The sequence below is a fragment of the Aristolochia californica genome, unplaced genomic scaffold, assembly GCF_029961685.1.
Source record: "Aristolochia californica isolate CCGP_79_NKW_82.1479 unplaced genomic scaffold, dmAriCali1.0.hap1 SCAF_4, whole genome shotgun sequence".
NCBI classification, from domain to species: Eukaryota; Viridiplantae; Streptophyta; class Magnoliopsida; order Piperales; family Aristolochiaceae; genus Aristolochia; species Aristolochia californica.
Genome location: NW_027182103.1, coordinates 2,306,310 through 2,323,541, shown reverse-complemented (window position 1 = coordinate 2,323,541; position 17,232 = coordinate 2,306,310). Strand labels below are relative to the sequence as shown.

At 37.7% G+C, this 17,232-nt stretch overlaps 3 protein-coding genes across 4 annotated transcripts; 1 reads left to right on the top strand and 2 right to left on the bottom strand.

Annotated features, from left to right (window-relative positions):
* The first annotated feature begins 536 nt into the window (after positions 1 to 536).
* On the top strand, positions 537 to 1,985 carry LOC137963591 (vinorine synthase-like). The gene has a single exon (XM_068810727.1). The coding sequence runs from the start codon at positions 579 to 581 to the stop codon at positions 1,872 to 1,874; it is 1,296 nt and encodes a 431-aa protein (XP_068666828.1). The 5' UTR covers positions 537 to 578; the 3' UTR covers positions 1,875 to 1,985.
* Positions 1,986 to 2,938: 953 nt separating this feature from the next.
* LOC137963746 (F-box protein SKIP14-like) lies at positions 2,939 to 7,296 on the bottom strand. Of its 2 annotated transcripts, XM_068810928.1 has the most exons (3): positions 6,085 to 7,296; positions 4,394 to 4,724; positions 2,939 to 3,288 (listed from the first exon to the last, which is right to left on the bottom strand). In XM_068810928.1, exons 1-3 carry the CDS (start codon positions 6,964 to 6,966, stop codon positions 3,128 to 3,130), a joined length of 1,374 nt encoding a protein of 457 aa, XP_068667029.1. In that variant the 5' UTR covers positions 6,967 to 7,296; the 3' UTR covers positions 2,939 to 3,127. The 2 variants fall into 2 exon arrangements, with proteins under 2 accessions (XP_068667029.1, XP_068667028.1); XM_068810927.1 differs by having other exon boundaries at positions 3,196 to 4,724.
* A 3,151-nt stretch (positions 7,297 to 10,447) lies between these two features.
* LOC137962312 (glucose-6-phosphate 1-dehydrogenase, cytoplasmic isoform-like) lies at positions 10,448 to 16,096 on the bottom strand. Its single transcript, XM_068809109.1, has 16 exons — positions 15,988 to 16,096; positions 15,246 to 15,520; positions 14,481 to 14,566; positions 14,337 to 14,403; positions 14,070 to 14,256; positions 13,675 to 13,832; positions 13,525 to 13,593; positions 13,179 to 13,237; positions 12,849 to 12,885; positions 12,475 to 12,546; positions 12,102 to 12,249; positions 11,897 to 11,992; positions 11,616 to 11,686; positions 11,219 to 11,334; positions 10,849 to 10,894; positions 10,448 to 10,771 (listed from the first exon to the last, which is right to left on the bottom strand). The coding sequence occupies exons 2-16, from the start codon at positions 15,444 to 15,446 to the stop codon at positions 10,604 to 10,606; spliced, it is 1,581 nt and encodes a 526-aa protein (XP_068665210.1). The 5' UTR covers positions 15,447 to 15,520; positions 15,988 to 16,096; the 3' UTR covers positions 10,448 to 10,603.
* Positions 16,097 to 17,232: the final 1,136 nt, after the last annotated feature.

The following is a 17,232-nucleotide window of genomic DNA, read 5'->3' as shown; positions in this document are numbered from 1 at the left end:
GGTTTTCTGAATTCTAACCAAGAGCATCAACTGCAACCATTATTGTAATGCATGACACTTTGTTGATAAATGTTAAAGAATAGTTCCTCATGGATTAGTATTAGATTGCATTTTGATTACAGAACAAGTATTAGGGAGAAGAGTTGGAAAAGGGTTTCTTTCAAAGTAATGTTTGCAAGGTACAGAGCCAGAAAGTTAATACTTATTTCATGCTACTGCAGGAACAACAAAACCAGATGTAAAATAGCAATACTTGTAAGACACTCATGAGTTGGGATCAGGCGAGTACTCTAAACTTGCAAAGTAAAATAAAAAATGTAGTGGAAAAGGAAGATGGGACTTACCTTAAGTGCACTCTCACGTGAAGCACTTCTTCCCTCTATTTCCTTTATCCATAGCTTCTCACCTGATTGGAACTCCTCATCCATCACCTTTGGTAAAACCCGTTGACAGTATTGTTATTAAACAAATCTTGCTGATTGCTTAAATAGAGCAAGCCTCCAAGCAAGAAACCAAAAACCATTCGAAGCCTCAAAAGCTCAAACTCGGCTACTAGGAGAAAAAGGAGAAATAGGAAGATGGTAGATTTTCAAAATGTTCAAGTGACTTCTACAGAGACCATCCATCCATCCTCTTCAACTCCTGAACACTTGAGAACCTTCAAGCTGTCCATGCTTGATATGCATGCTCCTATAGTGAATTTGCCTTTAGTTCTGTTCTATTCTTCCAACAATGGTGACAAAACCCAAAATGCTGCAAAGTCTCACCAGCTGAAAACATCTCTATCAGAAGCCTTGACCGGCTTCTTCCCTTTAGCAGGACGACTGAAAGAAGAAAGCTCAATTGATTGCAATGATCAAGGAGTTGATTTCTTTGAAGCTCAAGTCAGCTCTCAATTGTCAGACTTTCTTAGATTGCCCAACATGGTGGAATTTCTGTACCTACTCCTTCCATGCAACTTTTTAAACTACAAATCAGGAACAGATGTGCTGCTAGCCATCCAAGTAAACCATTTCCAATGTGGTGGGATTGCCATTGGTGTTAGCATGAGTCACTTAGTTGTAGATATGGCATCAATGGTTACCTTCATTAACAACTGGGCTATCACAGCACGCGGGGCTCAGTATGTTCCAGGACCCACTTTCAACTCGGCTTCTCTCTTTCCTGGAAAGAGAGTAGAAAGATTTATTCTCCCAGTATCAGAGACTATATCCACCAAGAGGTTTTTGTTCACTGAATCAAGCATGGCCACTCTTAGAGCCAAATGTTCCACCTACTCGCGTGTAGGAATGCCAACGCGTGTGGAGGCACTGACAGCACTCATATGGAGATGTATCATCAGGGTTACCAGAAAGGAGGGCAGCTCAAGAGCATTGGCATCTCAACATGCAGTGAACATTCGCTCCAGAATGGAACCACCACTGCCAGACCATTCCTTTGGTAACTTGTATTTATTGGTAACTACTTCTGGGGTGGCAGAAAAAGATCTATACCAAGGGTGCCTGGAGGAGCAGCTGAGGGAAGCATTTAGACAAATAGATGATGCTCATACTAGAGCACTGCAAGGGGCCAATGGGGATTTGAAGTTGTGGGAGTCCAAGAGAAAGGTGGCTGAAAAGTTCTCAAATATGGAGGTTGAAGTCTGTTCATTCACCAGTTGGACAAGGTTTCCCATGTACGATGCTGATTTTGGTTGGGGGAAGCCTCTGTGGGTGAGTACTGCTAATTTGCAACTCAGGAACGTTACAATTCTGCTGGGCAGAAGATGGGGAGAGGGCATAGAAGCATGGGTAAGTTTGGAGAAGGAAGACATGGCCAAATTTGAGCAAGATGATGAGCTTCTTACCTTTGCCTCGGATCCCACCATTGTCTAGTGCCCTGTGAAATGCATTTGAGATTATAGAATTTTCTCATAACAATCTTATCACAATAAAAAAAAAAATCCTTTTATTGGATTTTTTTTCAAATTTGCAATTTCATTTGTATGCCTCGAATATATTGATATCTTTCATGGATCTGGTCACTTGAATTTAGGCTTATCGCCTGACCTAACGGCACACCAATTCCTACAATAGCAATCAAAATTACTTCCATACCTAATTTTAATTTATATATATATATATATATTTTTTAAGTTAAACCCCGTCTTTCTCCTTCGCTGTCTCGCACGGTGGGGGGGGGGGGGGGGGGGGGTGTGGTTCGCCCCTCCCTTCTGCTGAGCAAGAGGGGAGGGAAGCGGCTCTTCCCTATCCCTTTCTGTGTGACAGGAAACTGCGGTGCAGAGAGGAAAAGCCGAGGGTCTCCAAGTGCTCCCAGCGCAAGCGAGTCGAATGCTGTAGTGGACAAGTAGTGGGCTAGTCCTCAAACCAATGTCGACAGTGACTGCGGTTAATTTCAAACGGCCTGAGGCAAACTATCGCCATAGGAGATATGGTGGAGGACTGTCAACGAAAAGCCGGTGGATCAGCGCGACGCGGCTGCAATTCAAGGTGCCGAGGTGCGTGGATCAGCATATGTGCTCTTCTATTCTTCCAACTATGGCGACCAAACATCTGAAAATGCTGCAACAAAGTCCCACCAGCTGAAAACATCTCTATCAGAAGCCTTAACTCGCTTCTTCCCTTTAGCAGGAAGGATCAAGGAATCAAGCTCAGTTGATTGCGATGATCAAGGAGTTGATCCTTGGACTGCCCACCGTAGTGGAATTTCTTGGATCCACCATTACCCGATAATTCATTTGGGAATCTGCTCTTAACATCAGTAACTTCCGGTATTAAAGAGGAAAACCTCTACCAAGGTAGCCGGGAGGAGCAGCTGAGAGAGGCATTGAGACGAATAGATGATGTTTATATAAGATAACTTCAACTTTCAGACATGAATAATGAGTTCTGGGCAGAACTCAAGATGACTAAAAAAATTTATAATAACAATTATTAAATATTTAAAACAATATAAAAATAATATTCTTGATTTTTCATGGGATACACATTTCCAGCAATCCAAATAAGCAAGAAATTACAGACATTTTATTTTTTTAAAATATTTCAACAATAGCTCCTGATTGTATTGGACCTCAATCTGTGCATCAATATCACAAATGAACTCTTTTACAAGCCCTCCCAGTCTCTTACATGCGAGCCTCTGAGTTGCTCGTCTTTGTAGTCAAGAACTCTTCCACAGAAACGCCAACAATGGCCAAACCATTCAACAGAAACATTCTTATGGATTTCACTTGAATGTATAACATACAGTTTCTTCTAAGTTTCACACAGGTTTGCAGGTTGGAAGCTACAAAAGCAAAGTGTGAAACCCAAAAATCAAACAAACTCAAATGGCAGAAAGAAGAACAAACCCAAGAAATATTATCAACATTCAGCTGGATCTGCAAGCAGGCGCATAGCAAAGGACAGCAAATGTAGCTTATTTACCTTCGGAAGATCAAAGGGCATTTATTATAATAAAGGGCTAATAAAACCCACAAACGTGCCTCAGTTTATTCCTCATCAATTACGAATAAAGCTGGACTGATGACCAAAATTTCAAAACGGCAGCTTTACCCTTTTGCCAAACACAAACCAACAACCTACACCAATTCAAACCAGATAACAGATGACAGACTCCTCCAGGCCTTGAAAGTTTTTGCAGAAAGAATTGTTCCTTCCAACTAAATCAACCCCGACCAACATGCTCCACATCAAACACCCAAGTAAAACCCAACCAGCTCATTGCAAGCAAAAGTAACAATCACTTGATGTGCCTCGATAGCACTAGCATGGCAACCCACCCCACATGGTCGACCGCTATACATATCTTACCTTTGAGCCCACAGAAAGTGTCCTTCCCTCCCTTTAACTTTTTTTTTAAACTTTTATCCTCTTCAGTTTCTTTTTCCATCTTTTTTTTTTTTCTTTTTTCCTCTTTTTTTCTTCACTTTCAGCTTTTGCCAGCAAGGTCTTTTTTTTCTTTTCTTTTTTCTTTTCTTTTTTTTATCATCTCACCAATTGCAAGTAAGCTCTAGATCACAGCCGAGACCTCAGGTAACCTAAGTTCAAAAATATCTGAGGACTGTTTCCACCAAAACCAATGGCTGTCCCATCCAAGTATCTGCCCAATCAAGAACCAACATGCTAGTTGGTTTCACCTGATTTTAACACCAAGAAACATTGTACTCTTCACTAGCCATATACGCAAAAGTGATACCTTGTCTCCTGGTGAAAAATAGTATGCCTTGGCCCTGCAACAAGGGCCTTCTCCTTCCAACAGCCAGAACAAATCCATTCAAGACTGAACGTCTCCTCATACTCACTATCATTGTTAATGCATATTCCACACATGCAACACCTTTTGATGCAAAAAGTGCAGGCTCGACAACCATGAGAAGACGGAGGTTTACCTTGGCACCCTTCCACTGGGCAGTCGTACAGAATCTTAGGGTTTCCACACCTTGGACAAACTTCAATATCAATGGCACCAAATCCACCATCAACGCAGACAGATGAGTGGCGGAATGGATACAAGCGTGGCTTCTGATATACCTTAGCTTGCTGCTCATCATTAGAGTCTGCTCCCAACAAAAGCTTAAGCTCGGTAAAGTGCTGATGTGTTATGCCATAGAGCTCACCAATTCTTAACCATTTTATGCCAGGCACACTAGAGGAGTTAAAAGCCTTCAAGTTGTTCACAAGACCTTCAATATTTAGTCTTGTACATCCAGGCACACTCAGCTGCACCATATGCAAAATAATTAGTCCCCAACAGATATTTACAAGGAAAAAAGAAGTAACAGATATATACAAGGAAAAAAGAAGCAACTATCATTATTTCTACACTTTCTTTTTTACTTGAAATAGAATAAAAAAAACTAAAGGAAAAATATAAACACCATAAGAAAATGCCTGGCCCAAGACCACTAAACATTTTCTCATCCTTATGACTCCCAACGTTCTTCTCTAGCGCAAATCTCAAAAACCTTAAAGTAAATACAAAGAGTTTCTCAAAAACAAGGACTAACCAGCAAGACAAACAACTGAAGCAAGTTCACAACACAATGGCCACATGGGAGGGGGGATTGTATTGAGATGTCTAAATTAAAGTCTCACCAGCATATGTGGTGTAATATATTAAAGAAAGGGACAAAACCAAAACTCACAATATATTTCTTGCCTCTTCCTAATATATATATATTTTTTTGAAATGCTCTTCCTTATATTTTAAAAACTCTTCATAGACAAAAACAGCTAAGACGATATAACGAAAAATATTATACACTACAAAACCAGGATATTGAGCTAACGAGCAACTGTTGCACAAACCCCATCACCACCTATATCTACTCTAACTTCAAATACACGATACTTAACTGATTGGCATGAGTTTTCATGCCAATCATGAACTTCAAAATCTTCAAAAAGGGGTACCCATTCCCTGAAACAATTCAGAAGCAATCTCTTTTTTTTTAATCAATGCAAAAGAGAAACAATCTGTTTCTTTTAATAAAATATTTTTTAGAGCATTCTTTCAATAAGAACTTGTGAGTTTTAAATCAATGAAAGATTTTAGAGAATATTTTTAAGGGAAAAATTATCTAAGTTGTATAATAATTGAGAAGGTACGTTCAATATATGAAAATAATTTACAGCACTAACTTGTCCAACCATTTGGAGGTTTATCATTCAAAAGAAGTCATTTAGAGGTTTCAGAATAAAAAGATGCAAAAATATTAGAAAAACATACATGAACAATTGAATAATTTGGTTGAAATCCTAGTTGCTCATTTGATTTTTATTATACTTGCTTTCCTTTCAGATAGCTTTAATGATCCAAGATTCTTAGTCGTTTTTTTGGTCATGTTGCAAACCTTCCTTGCTGTGTCTGATCACAACTATGACAACTGCCCCTAGGGTTTTTTCTAACCAACAATTTCATACATCAATATCAAGCTAACCAAGTTGGAAAGGCCTACATTTCAAAATTGTGACATAAACTTGATGTACTGAAAACAACAATGCAAAATAATGAGTCCAAATCTATTCCCTTGAAATGAAAAAGATGAAGAACAAGGAGATATGAGGTCTTACTACCAACCTTAGTAAGTTTTGGATTATATTGCAGCACAGCTCTAAGACCTTTATCAGTGATCCCTGGACAGTGCACTAAACTCAAGCACTTCAAGTTCCTATTAGCTCTTCCAGTCACCCGCACCAGAGCATCATCAGTCAGCCTCTCGCTCAAAGGCTGATCCACATGAATATTACTCCATAGAGAATTATCACTGCGGACCCAATCTTTCATAGTTTTACAGACCCTTTCGACAATAAGCAGCTCTTGCAAATCTAAATAATTCATCACAAACTCCAGAGCATCATGTGGAGTTTTCCCGTCACCACCACAGTAATTTTCTGAGTGCTCCTTCAGGGTCTCAGTTTGAAGACTTCCCGCCAATTTATCCTCTTCCTCAAAACCCAATATCTCTTCAATATCCCATACTGAAACAACTCCACCATCAAAAGACCCGTCTCCTAATTCCTTCTCCTCAGATCGACCATCAAGTCGCTCAACCTGCTCTGACCCAAACATCAGAGCTGTATTCCATAAAAAATTGAATCCAGCTAGAAATTGATAATCTTCCTTAAATGCCCAGTCTTCATCGCATACAGAACCCTCAGAAGTAGTTTCAAGATCTTCAAACCAACCTGCAAGTGCCGTGAAAGTTGCACCTAGGTCCATATCAAATGGATCAGGGGGTAAGAGATCAAGAATATCGTTGGTAATTGGTTCACGGGAATTTCCTCTGTCGCATATATCACCTCCCCAATCATACGACTCCTCAACCTCCCAATTATATCGCCAGGGTCTAGCAAAACTGTCTACGTTCTTCTCTACGCAGTTCAATAGAGCAGATGAGATCAATTCCTCCTCAGTTGGATTCGCTTGTAATACCGAGCACGCAGGCAAATTCAAAGTCATTTATGTAAGACAAGCTACACGGTTGAAAACCTTTGACCTTCTCAAAAAGCACCACCGGTAGAAGCCCTAGATTTATCAATCCTAAATTAGAGAAGGAAGAAACCGAGACGCAGATTTATAGAAAAGCGCAACGAAATCCTAGATTCAGCAAGAGAACTCTCGATTTTAGGATGAGCAACAAAAAATAAGCACCAAAAACTTCACCGAGTTTCTTGAACAGAACCGAATCGAAGGCAAAGAAACCTACTCATATTCAACGAGAAGGATAGAATAGAATAGAATAGAAAGAAACCCTTCTTTCCGAAAGGCAAAAGGAAGTGAATCGATATTGATCAATAAGTTTGCAAGGAAAAAAAAAAAAAAAAAAGGAATCAAACGAATCTTCAACTCCTAACTAACAAAACCGGCGAGCCTCAATTTCAAAACTCAATCAGATAGTTCACAACCTACAATTGAATCAATTAAAAAAACAACCCGAACCAACAAGGCAACCAATCCAACGTATCCGGAGCCCTAACTGCAAGAGTACAAAAGAACCTGAAACGAACACCGAACGTAGACGCAAGAAACCACCTTCGATATCCTTCAATCTCAAAAGATCCTCAGCCCCGCAATCCAAAATTCAAAAACCCAACCAAACCCCCCCACGTAACACAGATCACAAGAGCCCACCTGTTTTCTCGTTTCTTCACCGATTTCCACCTCCAAAGCTTCCAAACGAGAACAAAACCAACACCCAATTCACGAATCTTTCTTTTAAAGGGAGAGAGAGAGAGAGAGACAGGGTCAGACGTCAGAACCAATCCAACGGGTGCCTCGACGGGAGAGGAGAAGGGAAGCGACGAAGGAAGAGAGAGAAGGGCGAACCGAAAATGATAAAAATAGGGGAGAAATGCCACGTGTCGGAAGCGGGGAGGGGTTCGCGGGTACAAGGAAGAAGAGATGTGGCGCGGCAAAACTTTCTTTACCTGTGACCGTGAGAAGGCTCACGCAAGCCCTAATTTTGCTGCGGAGCGGTCGGATTTAACCTACGCCTGCGGGCCACCGATGTCGCGCCCGCCGTGCGAATCCTCCCCCGTCAAACTCAAATTCCTTACCTCCCCCTTTTTCTTCCGCGATTCCCCCACGGCCCCACCCTGCGGCCGTACACCCAAACGAACTCTCCAGTGTATGCGGCCCCTCTGGCCTACTACATGCGCATACACTGAATCTAGGTGTGTTAAAATAGAATGCGCCTTCATGTACTAGATATTATCTTTTCAAAAACCTTTCTTTCCTTTTCATTTGGATATTACAAAAACACTTTCCTATCTTGACATTTTGGACCATGCAATCACCCCCTCTTTCTTCATATCCAAGAAAGCTTTTGTGGGTCCTATTAGAATCTCCAATTCAGATAATCCTAGCCCTACATGTCATATCTTAATGAGCACAATGATCTTGACCGTTGAGATGGGATCTCATGTGACTCTTTTAAGGATGAAAAAAATAAAAAATAAAATGTTACGTGAAACACATTGTTTGGTTGGCATAGCCTCTTATGGGATTTTAATTATAACCAAGTTTGAAAAAGATTATTAAAATCGAGGTTAAAGAGATTAAATTAATTAATTAATTAATGTTTTTATTTTTTATTAATTTTTAAACTAAGGTGGAAGGAAAGACGCAACATTTTTTTCTCTCTCATATTTATCTAATATTAAAATAAAATAATATTCTGATAACATAAAAATTAAATATATTTTAAAATAATTAAAATAAACAACATATACTCATTTGTTTGCAAGCAATTTTCTTTGTTCTTGGATCAAAAGTAATTATTAATTTCGATATTAGATTTTATGAAGAGTGAAAAAAGAAGGATCATTAAAATGGGATTTATTTTAAAATTAAACAACAAATTTTATATAAAATAATAACATGTAATTTAAATCATCCTAGATAAAATATATCTTCCAAAAACAATTTCAAATTTGCTAAAAACTATTTTTTTAATGGAAATAGGCCCTAGAGAATATATATAATTTTTTTAAAAAAATAAAGAAAAAATGAAATATTATAATATATATATATAGTATACAACATCACACTAGGCTAAATAGTATTCAAAATTGAATCAATATGTATCAAATTTTAGAAACAATGACATGATACCTAATACGAACTACTTAATAGAAATTAAAACCCCTTACGACATAAAAACTAGTTAATATCTAACAAATTTTAAGGATTCCAATATGATACATGATATCAATACGACTTTACCCTTGTAGACTCAATTTTGTGGTCAATAAGGTTCTTATTAAGGCGTGAAGCAGAAGCCAAGAATGTGATGTGGGAAAGTTGAATGGAAGAAGCAAGGGGTGGGTACGTTTCCCCAAGTCATTCATCTGCCTTTTTAGCCCACTAATACAAGAATCAAAGATAGCCAAGAACATGAAAATGTCAATTGAGGGCTTTATGTAAAGGAATCAAGATATGAGATGCTATAAAGTGGATGCTTTTTGTGGGTGACCCATGAGGCCAAGTTGCCTCAAACATGCTCAAATTTATTGGTTTTTTTGCACTATAATAATGAAGGACCCATAAAGGCACAGGTTGCGGGAGGAGACTCTTAGGGTTGACACTTAGTGAAAGCTAGTCAAATTCTTTATAATATTAAAGGTCAAGTATAGCACTTGGAAATCAGATGTTCAAAAGCCGTTAGAAACATGGAAATAAGGCAAACTAAGAGAGGGATAATGAGAGGGAGAGGGAGAGGGAGAGCTTCCTCCCTTTCTAGTTTTTTAATCATCGAGAAATGGAAAGGTAAGGATGGCGCCTCCCTTATAAAGTCACACCAAGGAAGTCTCTCCAACAAACAACTTGATCATTGCACCACTAGGTCAATCGGTCGGGTAGAGAGAGGTGGAAGTGGAGGTGGAGCTCTCCTAATAAGTCACACAATGGAGGTATCTCCCATGATCTTCCGGTCATTGCATCACTCGATTGATTGATCGAGTTAGAAACATACTTGGGATCATCTTCTAGATTTTGATTGGTTTCTCAATTAAGCCCAACTGAACTTGTTAATGACTCGTCTCACATGGATTACTCAGTACAAAGATCATGAGTTTATTAGTTGAAAAAGAGGTTTCGTAAATTGGCTAGTCATTTTGGGATGGGCCTTAGACCTAACTTACATGGTATCAGAGCAGGTACACATATGTAGGCCTGTACTTAAAAACTATCTACTTATAAAGCCACAAAATATGGCCTAAGTTGGCTAGTCATTTTGGGATAGGTTTTGGACCCAACTTAACATAACTTAATTCAACAAACTTGTCTGTTCTAGATTTGATAACATTTGCATATAGAGACATGTACACTCTTGCAAAGAAGAAAGGGCCTAGGTACATAAAAGATTATACTTTCTTTTAATTTCATGTATATTACAAGATCAAATAAAACTCTTATTTGAAGGAAACAAGGAATACGTATCTGTATATAAACTCATTTCTATGTACTTTTATTAAAATATCACCAGGCAAGGAACATTATCTGCTACATGCACATCACATCTACTCAGAGCAGGGCAAATCCAAGCACACAAAAGAGACACCACCATTATAGGATCAAAGTTATATATCTACTCAAATTACAAGGTAGGTGGAACCCATACATAGCCATGAGTTTGCACATAACCTGCTTTTGCTAGTAGCTCATCAGCTTCCGCTGGACCGCGACTCCCTGGTTTGTAAGGCAGTGGCTTCATGCCCCCCTCATCAATTTTGTGCAACAATGGAGTGAAGATCTCCCAGGCAGCCTATGTTCCAACAATCACATTTGTCAATCTCAGACCCAAGCATGAAAAAGTTCCCGTAGCTTAGAAAACAGTTATACCTTTAGTTCATCCCTGCGGACAAAATGTTGTTGGTCTCCTCTTATTCTGCAGTTAAAGAAACAACCTGGTAAATTTGTCTGCACTGCAAATGAAGTTTGTTCTTTTGCCAACAGTTACATGTGAATTAAATGAATTTTAGATGGAGTTTGAACTTGATTTTCTCCACAAAGTGCTTTAGAAAACGAATGCAGCATTAGTATGATATAGCTCTCCCACTATCAGGTACCCGAAATGTAGATTTCTAATCATCATCAGGGCATAAACTGGTCATTATGAGTGATACAGAAAATCATGCACTGGGGGACAGAATGCCGAATGCTAATTGCAGAAACTATTTCTGCTGCTTTGGAAAAGAAAAAATGTACATACGTGTCCAATATTAATCGCTCATATGCCTCAGGTATTATGACATCTTGATACCGCTGATTGTAAGATAAATCAAGTTCACTTTGTATAGTTGACATATCCAGCCCTGGTTTCTTGACCTGGAAAAGAAGATTAGAAAAGTCAAAAGGGTAGTCAAGAAATTATGCTATACCCACAAAATTTAAAGCAAAACTCTGGCATGTAAATCCATCTACTGCCTTTGGGTCCTCTTCAATTTAACAACATTTGTTTCATTCAGCAAAGGGTTCAAAATATCAAATCTATTGGAGTGGACATATTCTCTCATATTAGCACAAGCACATTATCAGACACACAAAAACCAGAATCATTGCAGAATAGGAACTAAAAAAGTAGTATATTATGTAAACCAAACACATACCGTGAGTTTCATGTACATGGCCTCTGGAGGCTGTAAGCGAATAACAAACTCATTTCTCCCTTGCTTTTTGCCTATGACCAAAAGAAGTTGTCTTTAAGCACTCTTCAGACTCTAAATTTAATGTCTAATATATCGAATTTTAAAGGGATGGATTTGTTAATCGTTTTTGTTCACTGCAGTTATCTGACATGCAAGCATGGTTTGGACCAAAATAAGTCGGGGTCCAAAGTCCATAAGAACAGTTACAGAAAGTTCAATTATCATATTTATGGATGCATTACATTTGAAAATGTCGCCAGGAACATCCTTAAACTGAACTCTGATGTCAGCTTTCCTTGAATTTAGTGCCTTTCCTGCCTTTAGAATGAAAGGAACACCTGCGAAAATAAATTTTAAACAGGAGCTAATGAGTTACAGGTATTAAGACACCAATATAATCCGTTTTTAAACAAAAATCAAAAGTCATAAAATGTTTTTATGTTGCACCTTCCCATCTTTCATTATGTATGTGGAGAACTACAGAGGCAAAAGTTGGGGTATTTGAGTCATCTGAAACTGTAGGATCATCTTTGTAGCCCTCATACTGTCCAAGGACTACTTCATCAAATGAAATGGGCAAGACAGATTGAAGAACCTGAAATTTAGGGAAAAAATGTTATCAAAATGCAGAGCCACAGAGACGGTCAGTCACTGTCTTATGCTAGAGGAAGGAGACCAAGATTCTCAGTTGGAATGGGGTTTTGACCATCAAAGGATTCAACTTTTTCAGTGGAAAAATGTAATTAAGAACTGAGTAGAGAAGGTACTCCAAATGTCTCACCTTCACTTTCTCATCTTTTAGGAATAATTAATTTCTCACCTTCACTTTCTCATCTCGGATGTGTTCCGGATTAAGAGAAACAGGTTTCTCCATGCCCACCAAACAAAGAATCTGCAAGTAACAGGAAAGAAAAAAATTATCATATAGTGGTAAAATAAAGTCTCATACTCCACATAAAACACCAGAAGATACTAGAAGAGAATTAAGGAAAAACGGGAGTATAAGCACTGTCTAGTAGTGGAATTTCAAGTTCAGGACAACATGAAACCAGTAATCAAATATTAAAGCACCCAAGATATTATCTAATGTTAAAAATTAAAACAATATACGAAGTCAAATGTAATATTTCTCAGCATTTTCAGATCAGACTGGCAACAGGTATTTCAAATGACCCAGAATGTCAGTAACCTTACCTGCAATAGATGATTTTGTATGATATCCCGAATGATTCTGTAGAAACCATTACAAGCAAGTTTAGTAAACCAACCTTTAAACAAGAGGCTGGGACATGGGTTGAGAAATGAATGAATGTGCTAAACTGTTTATGATTTATACTTACACTTATACGGTCCTTGCATAGAAATTCAGCAGATTTATTGAAATATGTGCAAAAGAACAGGTAAATTTTTACTCGGTCATGTGCAGTATTTCAGAAACTCATCGTTCTCTCTTTGTGATAAAATAACACAGTATGGATGATTCCGTATAAAGTTGTTATGTTAGACAAAGTATCAGACAAATACCCATATTCATCAAAATATCCACCCCTTCCTTCAGTTCCAAAGTCCTCTCTGAACACAATCTATAAAATATAACATAAATGGTTAAAACACAACACACTTATGCATGTCTAATTTTTTGAAAATGTTTATGCATGTCTATTAATTGTCCAGCAATGTATAAAAGCATTACTTGAAATTCAATACATAATATTATGAAAGAAATGATATTTTAAAGATGACATTAAGATCTAACTAAGAACAAGATAATATTAACGAAAGATAGATATATCTATTCTAGAGGCACAGCTCACTGAGAAACAATGTAAATTTAGCCTTGAACAAGAAGGTGCCTAGAAATGATTCTCACCTGAATGTTAGAAATGTTGTCACGGTTCCAAAGGGGCAAAAAGAAGCGATTGGCAAAACGAAAAACCAGCTGACAATCAATAGTAAATGAAAACAAAGATCAGCCCTGCAGTGAGAAATGCCATAATAATTCCAAAGAAAGTGCATTTACCAAGTTTTGAACTAACTCCTTCCCTAAGTAGTGATCAATTCGGTAGAGTTGTGGCTCATCAAACAACTCTCCAAGCTGTGCACTCAGTTCTTCCGAAGAATCCAAGTCCTTACCAAAAGGCTTCTCAACAACAATCCGAGTCCATCCACCAAGATCAGCTGATAATATTTATATATTAAATAGAAAAAATTAATAATATAAGTACATAGTCTGGAAACTGTGCCAAAGTTTCAAAATGTTCACAAAGCTCTATGTGAAATATCAAATTTCATCTGATGCATCAAGTGTCCTCTCCACATAATCAAACTCTATTTTGACAATAAAGCTGCTTGACACACAGTATCTAGTAGACTAGAAAAAGTCAGAATAGAAATGAAAATTTTGGAGAATCTTACATTTATTCATGCAGTAACTTCTAATCATTCTGCTGACAGAGGGATATACAGAAGGAGGTAGTGCAAGATAAAACAGCCGCCTGGAAGTGCCTTCTTGACTGTTTTTGGATATCTCATGTTCTGAGATTTCTTTGTCCAACAACCGAAAGCCCTCACCATCATCGTAAGAGCCACTGACATATTTGATCTGTAACATTGAGGTTTGAATTAGCCACTGACATATTTGAACTGCTCAAAAAATATCAAAGGAATTGATTACAGATTTACCAATTGCAAGAACTTGGACACATCTTCTGAATGACCAGAGGAAGTTCTCTTGCCTTCAGTGAGATATCTGCAGTGAGAACTTGCATGAGAACCAGTTTCATTTAGTTAAAGAGAAATACATGGAGAAAATTTTGGACATCTCACCCACGTATCCTGTCGCGTAAACCATCATCTGAAAGTTTAGTCCGTGCATATCCAAATATGTGAACTTCGTCTGGTTGTAAGAATCTCTACGAACAGCTTTATGAAAATAAGTACCAATGGACAAAATACACAGAATATTACAGAGAAAATAAACATAAAAATGAAAATCCTATAAAGAAATATTTTGCACCTAATGAAAGGACAAATATATTCTTCTATTCGCTTCTGATAAATTCGTGGGCTCAGTGGTCATATCGATGCTAAAGCAGTTTACCATGACATAATCCAACATGAAAACAAGAAACATCATTTCTTCCTCTGTGTAAATATATACAGTCCACATAGATAAACGAGGTACAGAGAAAGGAAGCAGGAACATAAAGAAACTGTTTTACAGTCAATTTTTCTTCAGTTTCCAAAATCAGAAATTATATCACGAACAATCTAGGTTTTGGAAATTCATAGTGCTTGGACTCAATCCCGTTAAAAAGTTACTTAATACACCTATCATTCATTTTGCATTTAGAGTATCAAACAATTTCGCACTAGCTTGTCAACCATGACCTGTCCTAGCACAAATCGCTGTTACAGCTTAACGCCTCTGCACTGAACCCAAAACAACACGTATAATGAAAATGTCCACCATGACCACTGCGTTTACATGGTTATTCATAGCAACTCTTTTCTTGAGGAAATAACCATGATAAACGTATATAAACCCGCTAATTTTTTATAAGCTCATTGCTATTGAAGGCTTAATCACACCTGCCGATAGAGATTAAAAAGTGCAGGAAATGTCTTCTTCTTCGCAAGGTCTCCTGAAGCTCCAAGCACTATGATCGAGAGGCACCCAGTTTCAGGTACAGTTTCAGAGTCAATTCCTTCTGAAAACGACTCACTCCTCAAACTGCTTTTCTCTCCGAATGAATCATTTGACACAGTAGAAGAAGTGCTACCCAATCCCATTGCCCCCGCCAGCTTGGACTTGGGTAAATATGTTTGACTTGCTACGGCGTCCCAAGTAAACTACACCAGTAAGCCTGCAGAAGAGAGACCAGACTGATCAAACATATATTAACTACAAAAATTTACTCAGATCCCGTCCAAATCGTTTGAACAAACCGAAAGAACAAAACCGCGTACTGCGAAGTAGATCACAACAAACAAAGTGCGAAAAAAAAGAAAAGAATAAACTCAGAGCAAATGCAAACAACATAAAATTCACAAAGAATTTGATGGGAGAATAGAATCGAAGAAAAGTGATTCAAAAAAATGAAGAGAACATCAACTGAAAGATCAACTAATATCCAGTACCGTAGTTCCAGAACGAAATAAAAATAAACATAATTAAGAGAATAAAAAAACATCACATCACATCGATCATAAACATGTATGCAATTCGAATTGCGAAATTCAGTAACAAAATTATACTGAGTTTAAAGAAGAACATAACATCATTACAAGTTATTCCGATTACAGATTTTCTTTTTACAAAAGTCGTTCTTACCTCCACGTTCCTCGCAATTCGGACCAGAAAAGAAAGATGACGAAATTTATAGAAATGAAAAGCCGTTCCACCGACTTTCTCCTTCTTCTTACCAGCCGCCGGATTCGACTATTACTACCATCAACAAAACAATTACTAATTATAAAGTTTGTCAAAAATATGGTAAAAAAACACGTTGACGCTCTATCGTGCGCATAGCGCGCAGTCCTGACAATCCGACAATCCGTCACAGCCAACGGCGGTGTCCGACATGGGTGATTCTTGTACACCTGGCGTAGCGCATTACGCACGGGCTGGGGCTGGCGTCGGGAATGTGGAGCCCACAAGCGCGTTTGGAGGAATTCATATTCACGACATTGGAATTCAAGATAAGAATTTGTTTTCTCAAATATTTTTATGAAGTTGAAATTTATTATTTTATTAGGTGTATAAGGGTATTTTAGTCAAGTATACACATGAAGTTTATAGAAACAAAAAATCGGTCTAGCCAATATTTAGAACTCAAATTGGAACCAACTCACTTTCGAGTTCATTTGATTCGATATTTTTTCTCTTCTGTTAAGTCGATGGAATTATCCAATAAATTAAAATTAGAGTTAGGTTAATCATATATTTATATACTTTTAATATTACAATTATGTGGGTGGGTGGGGATGCCCATGACTTTATACTAATAAAATGTGGTACAAGATTCAAGGCAAATTGAATTTGATATCAAATTCATATTATTCTATATTCTCTCTCTCTCTTCCACTACCCCTTTTTCTTCAATTTAATACATAATTATCTTGATTTTATGTTATTAAAATCTTGTATCAATTAGTATCAGAGTCGGAAAGGATCATAAAAAATAGAATATGTGAAATCTCGCCCTAAATTTATCGGCCCTCTCCTAAAATCAGGTCGACTTGCCCAAATCGCGATGTCTTACATTAAACCCAATTAAATCGATTCAATAGAACTTAACCAAATCCAACCTTCTTTATCTTGATATTCAAGAGCTTCAACTTCATTTTTATATTTAATGTTATCTATCACCAGTTTAGAATGTTTGTTAAATAATGCAACAAGATAAGAGGTGGCCTAAGCCATCATATCAATCGAAAGCAGACTTGATTCACTTCAATCTAATTCTCAACAACCACTAGATTACAACTTCAATAGATATATCAAACATCAACTTGATGGAAGTTGTTTTTGTGAGTTGAAAACTTGAAAAGGAAAGTTGAAATATTTCACCAACAC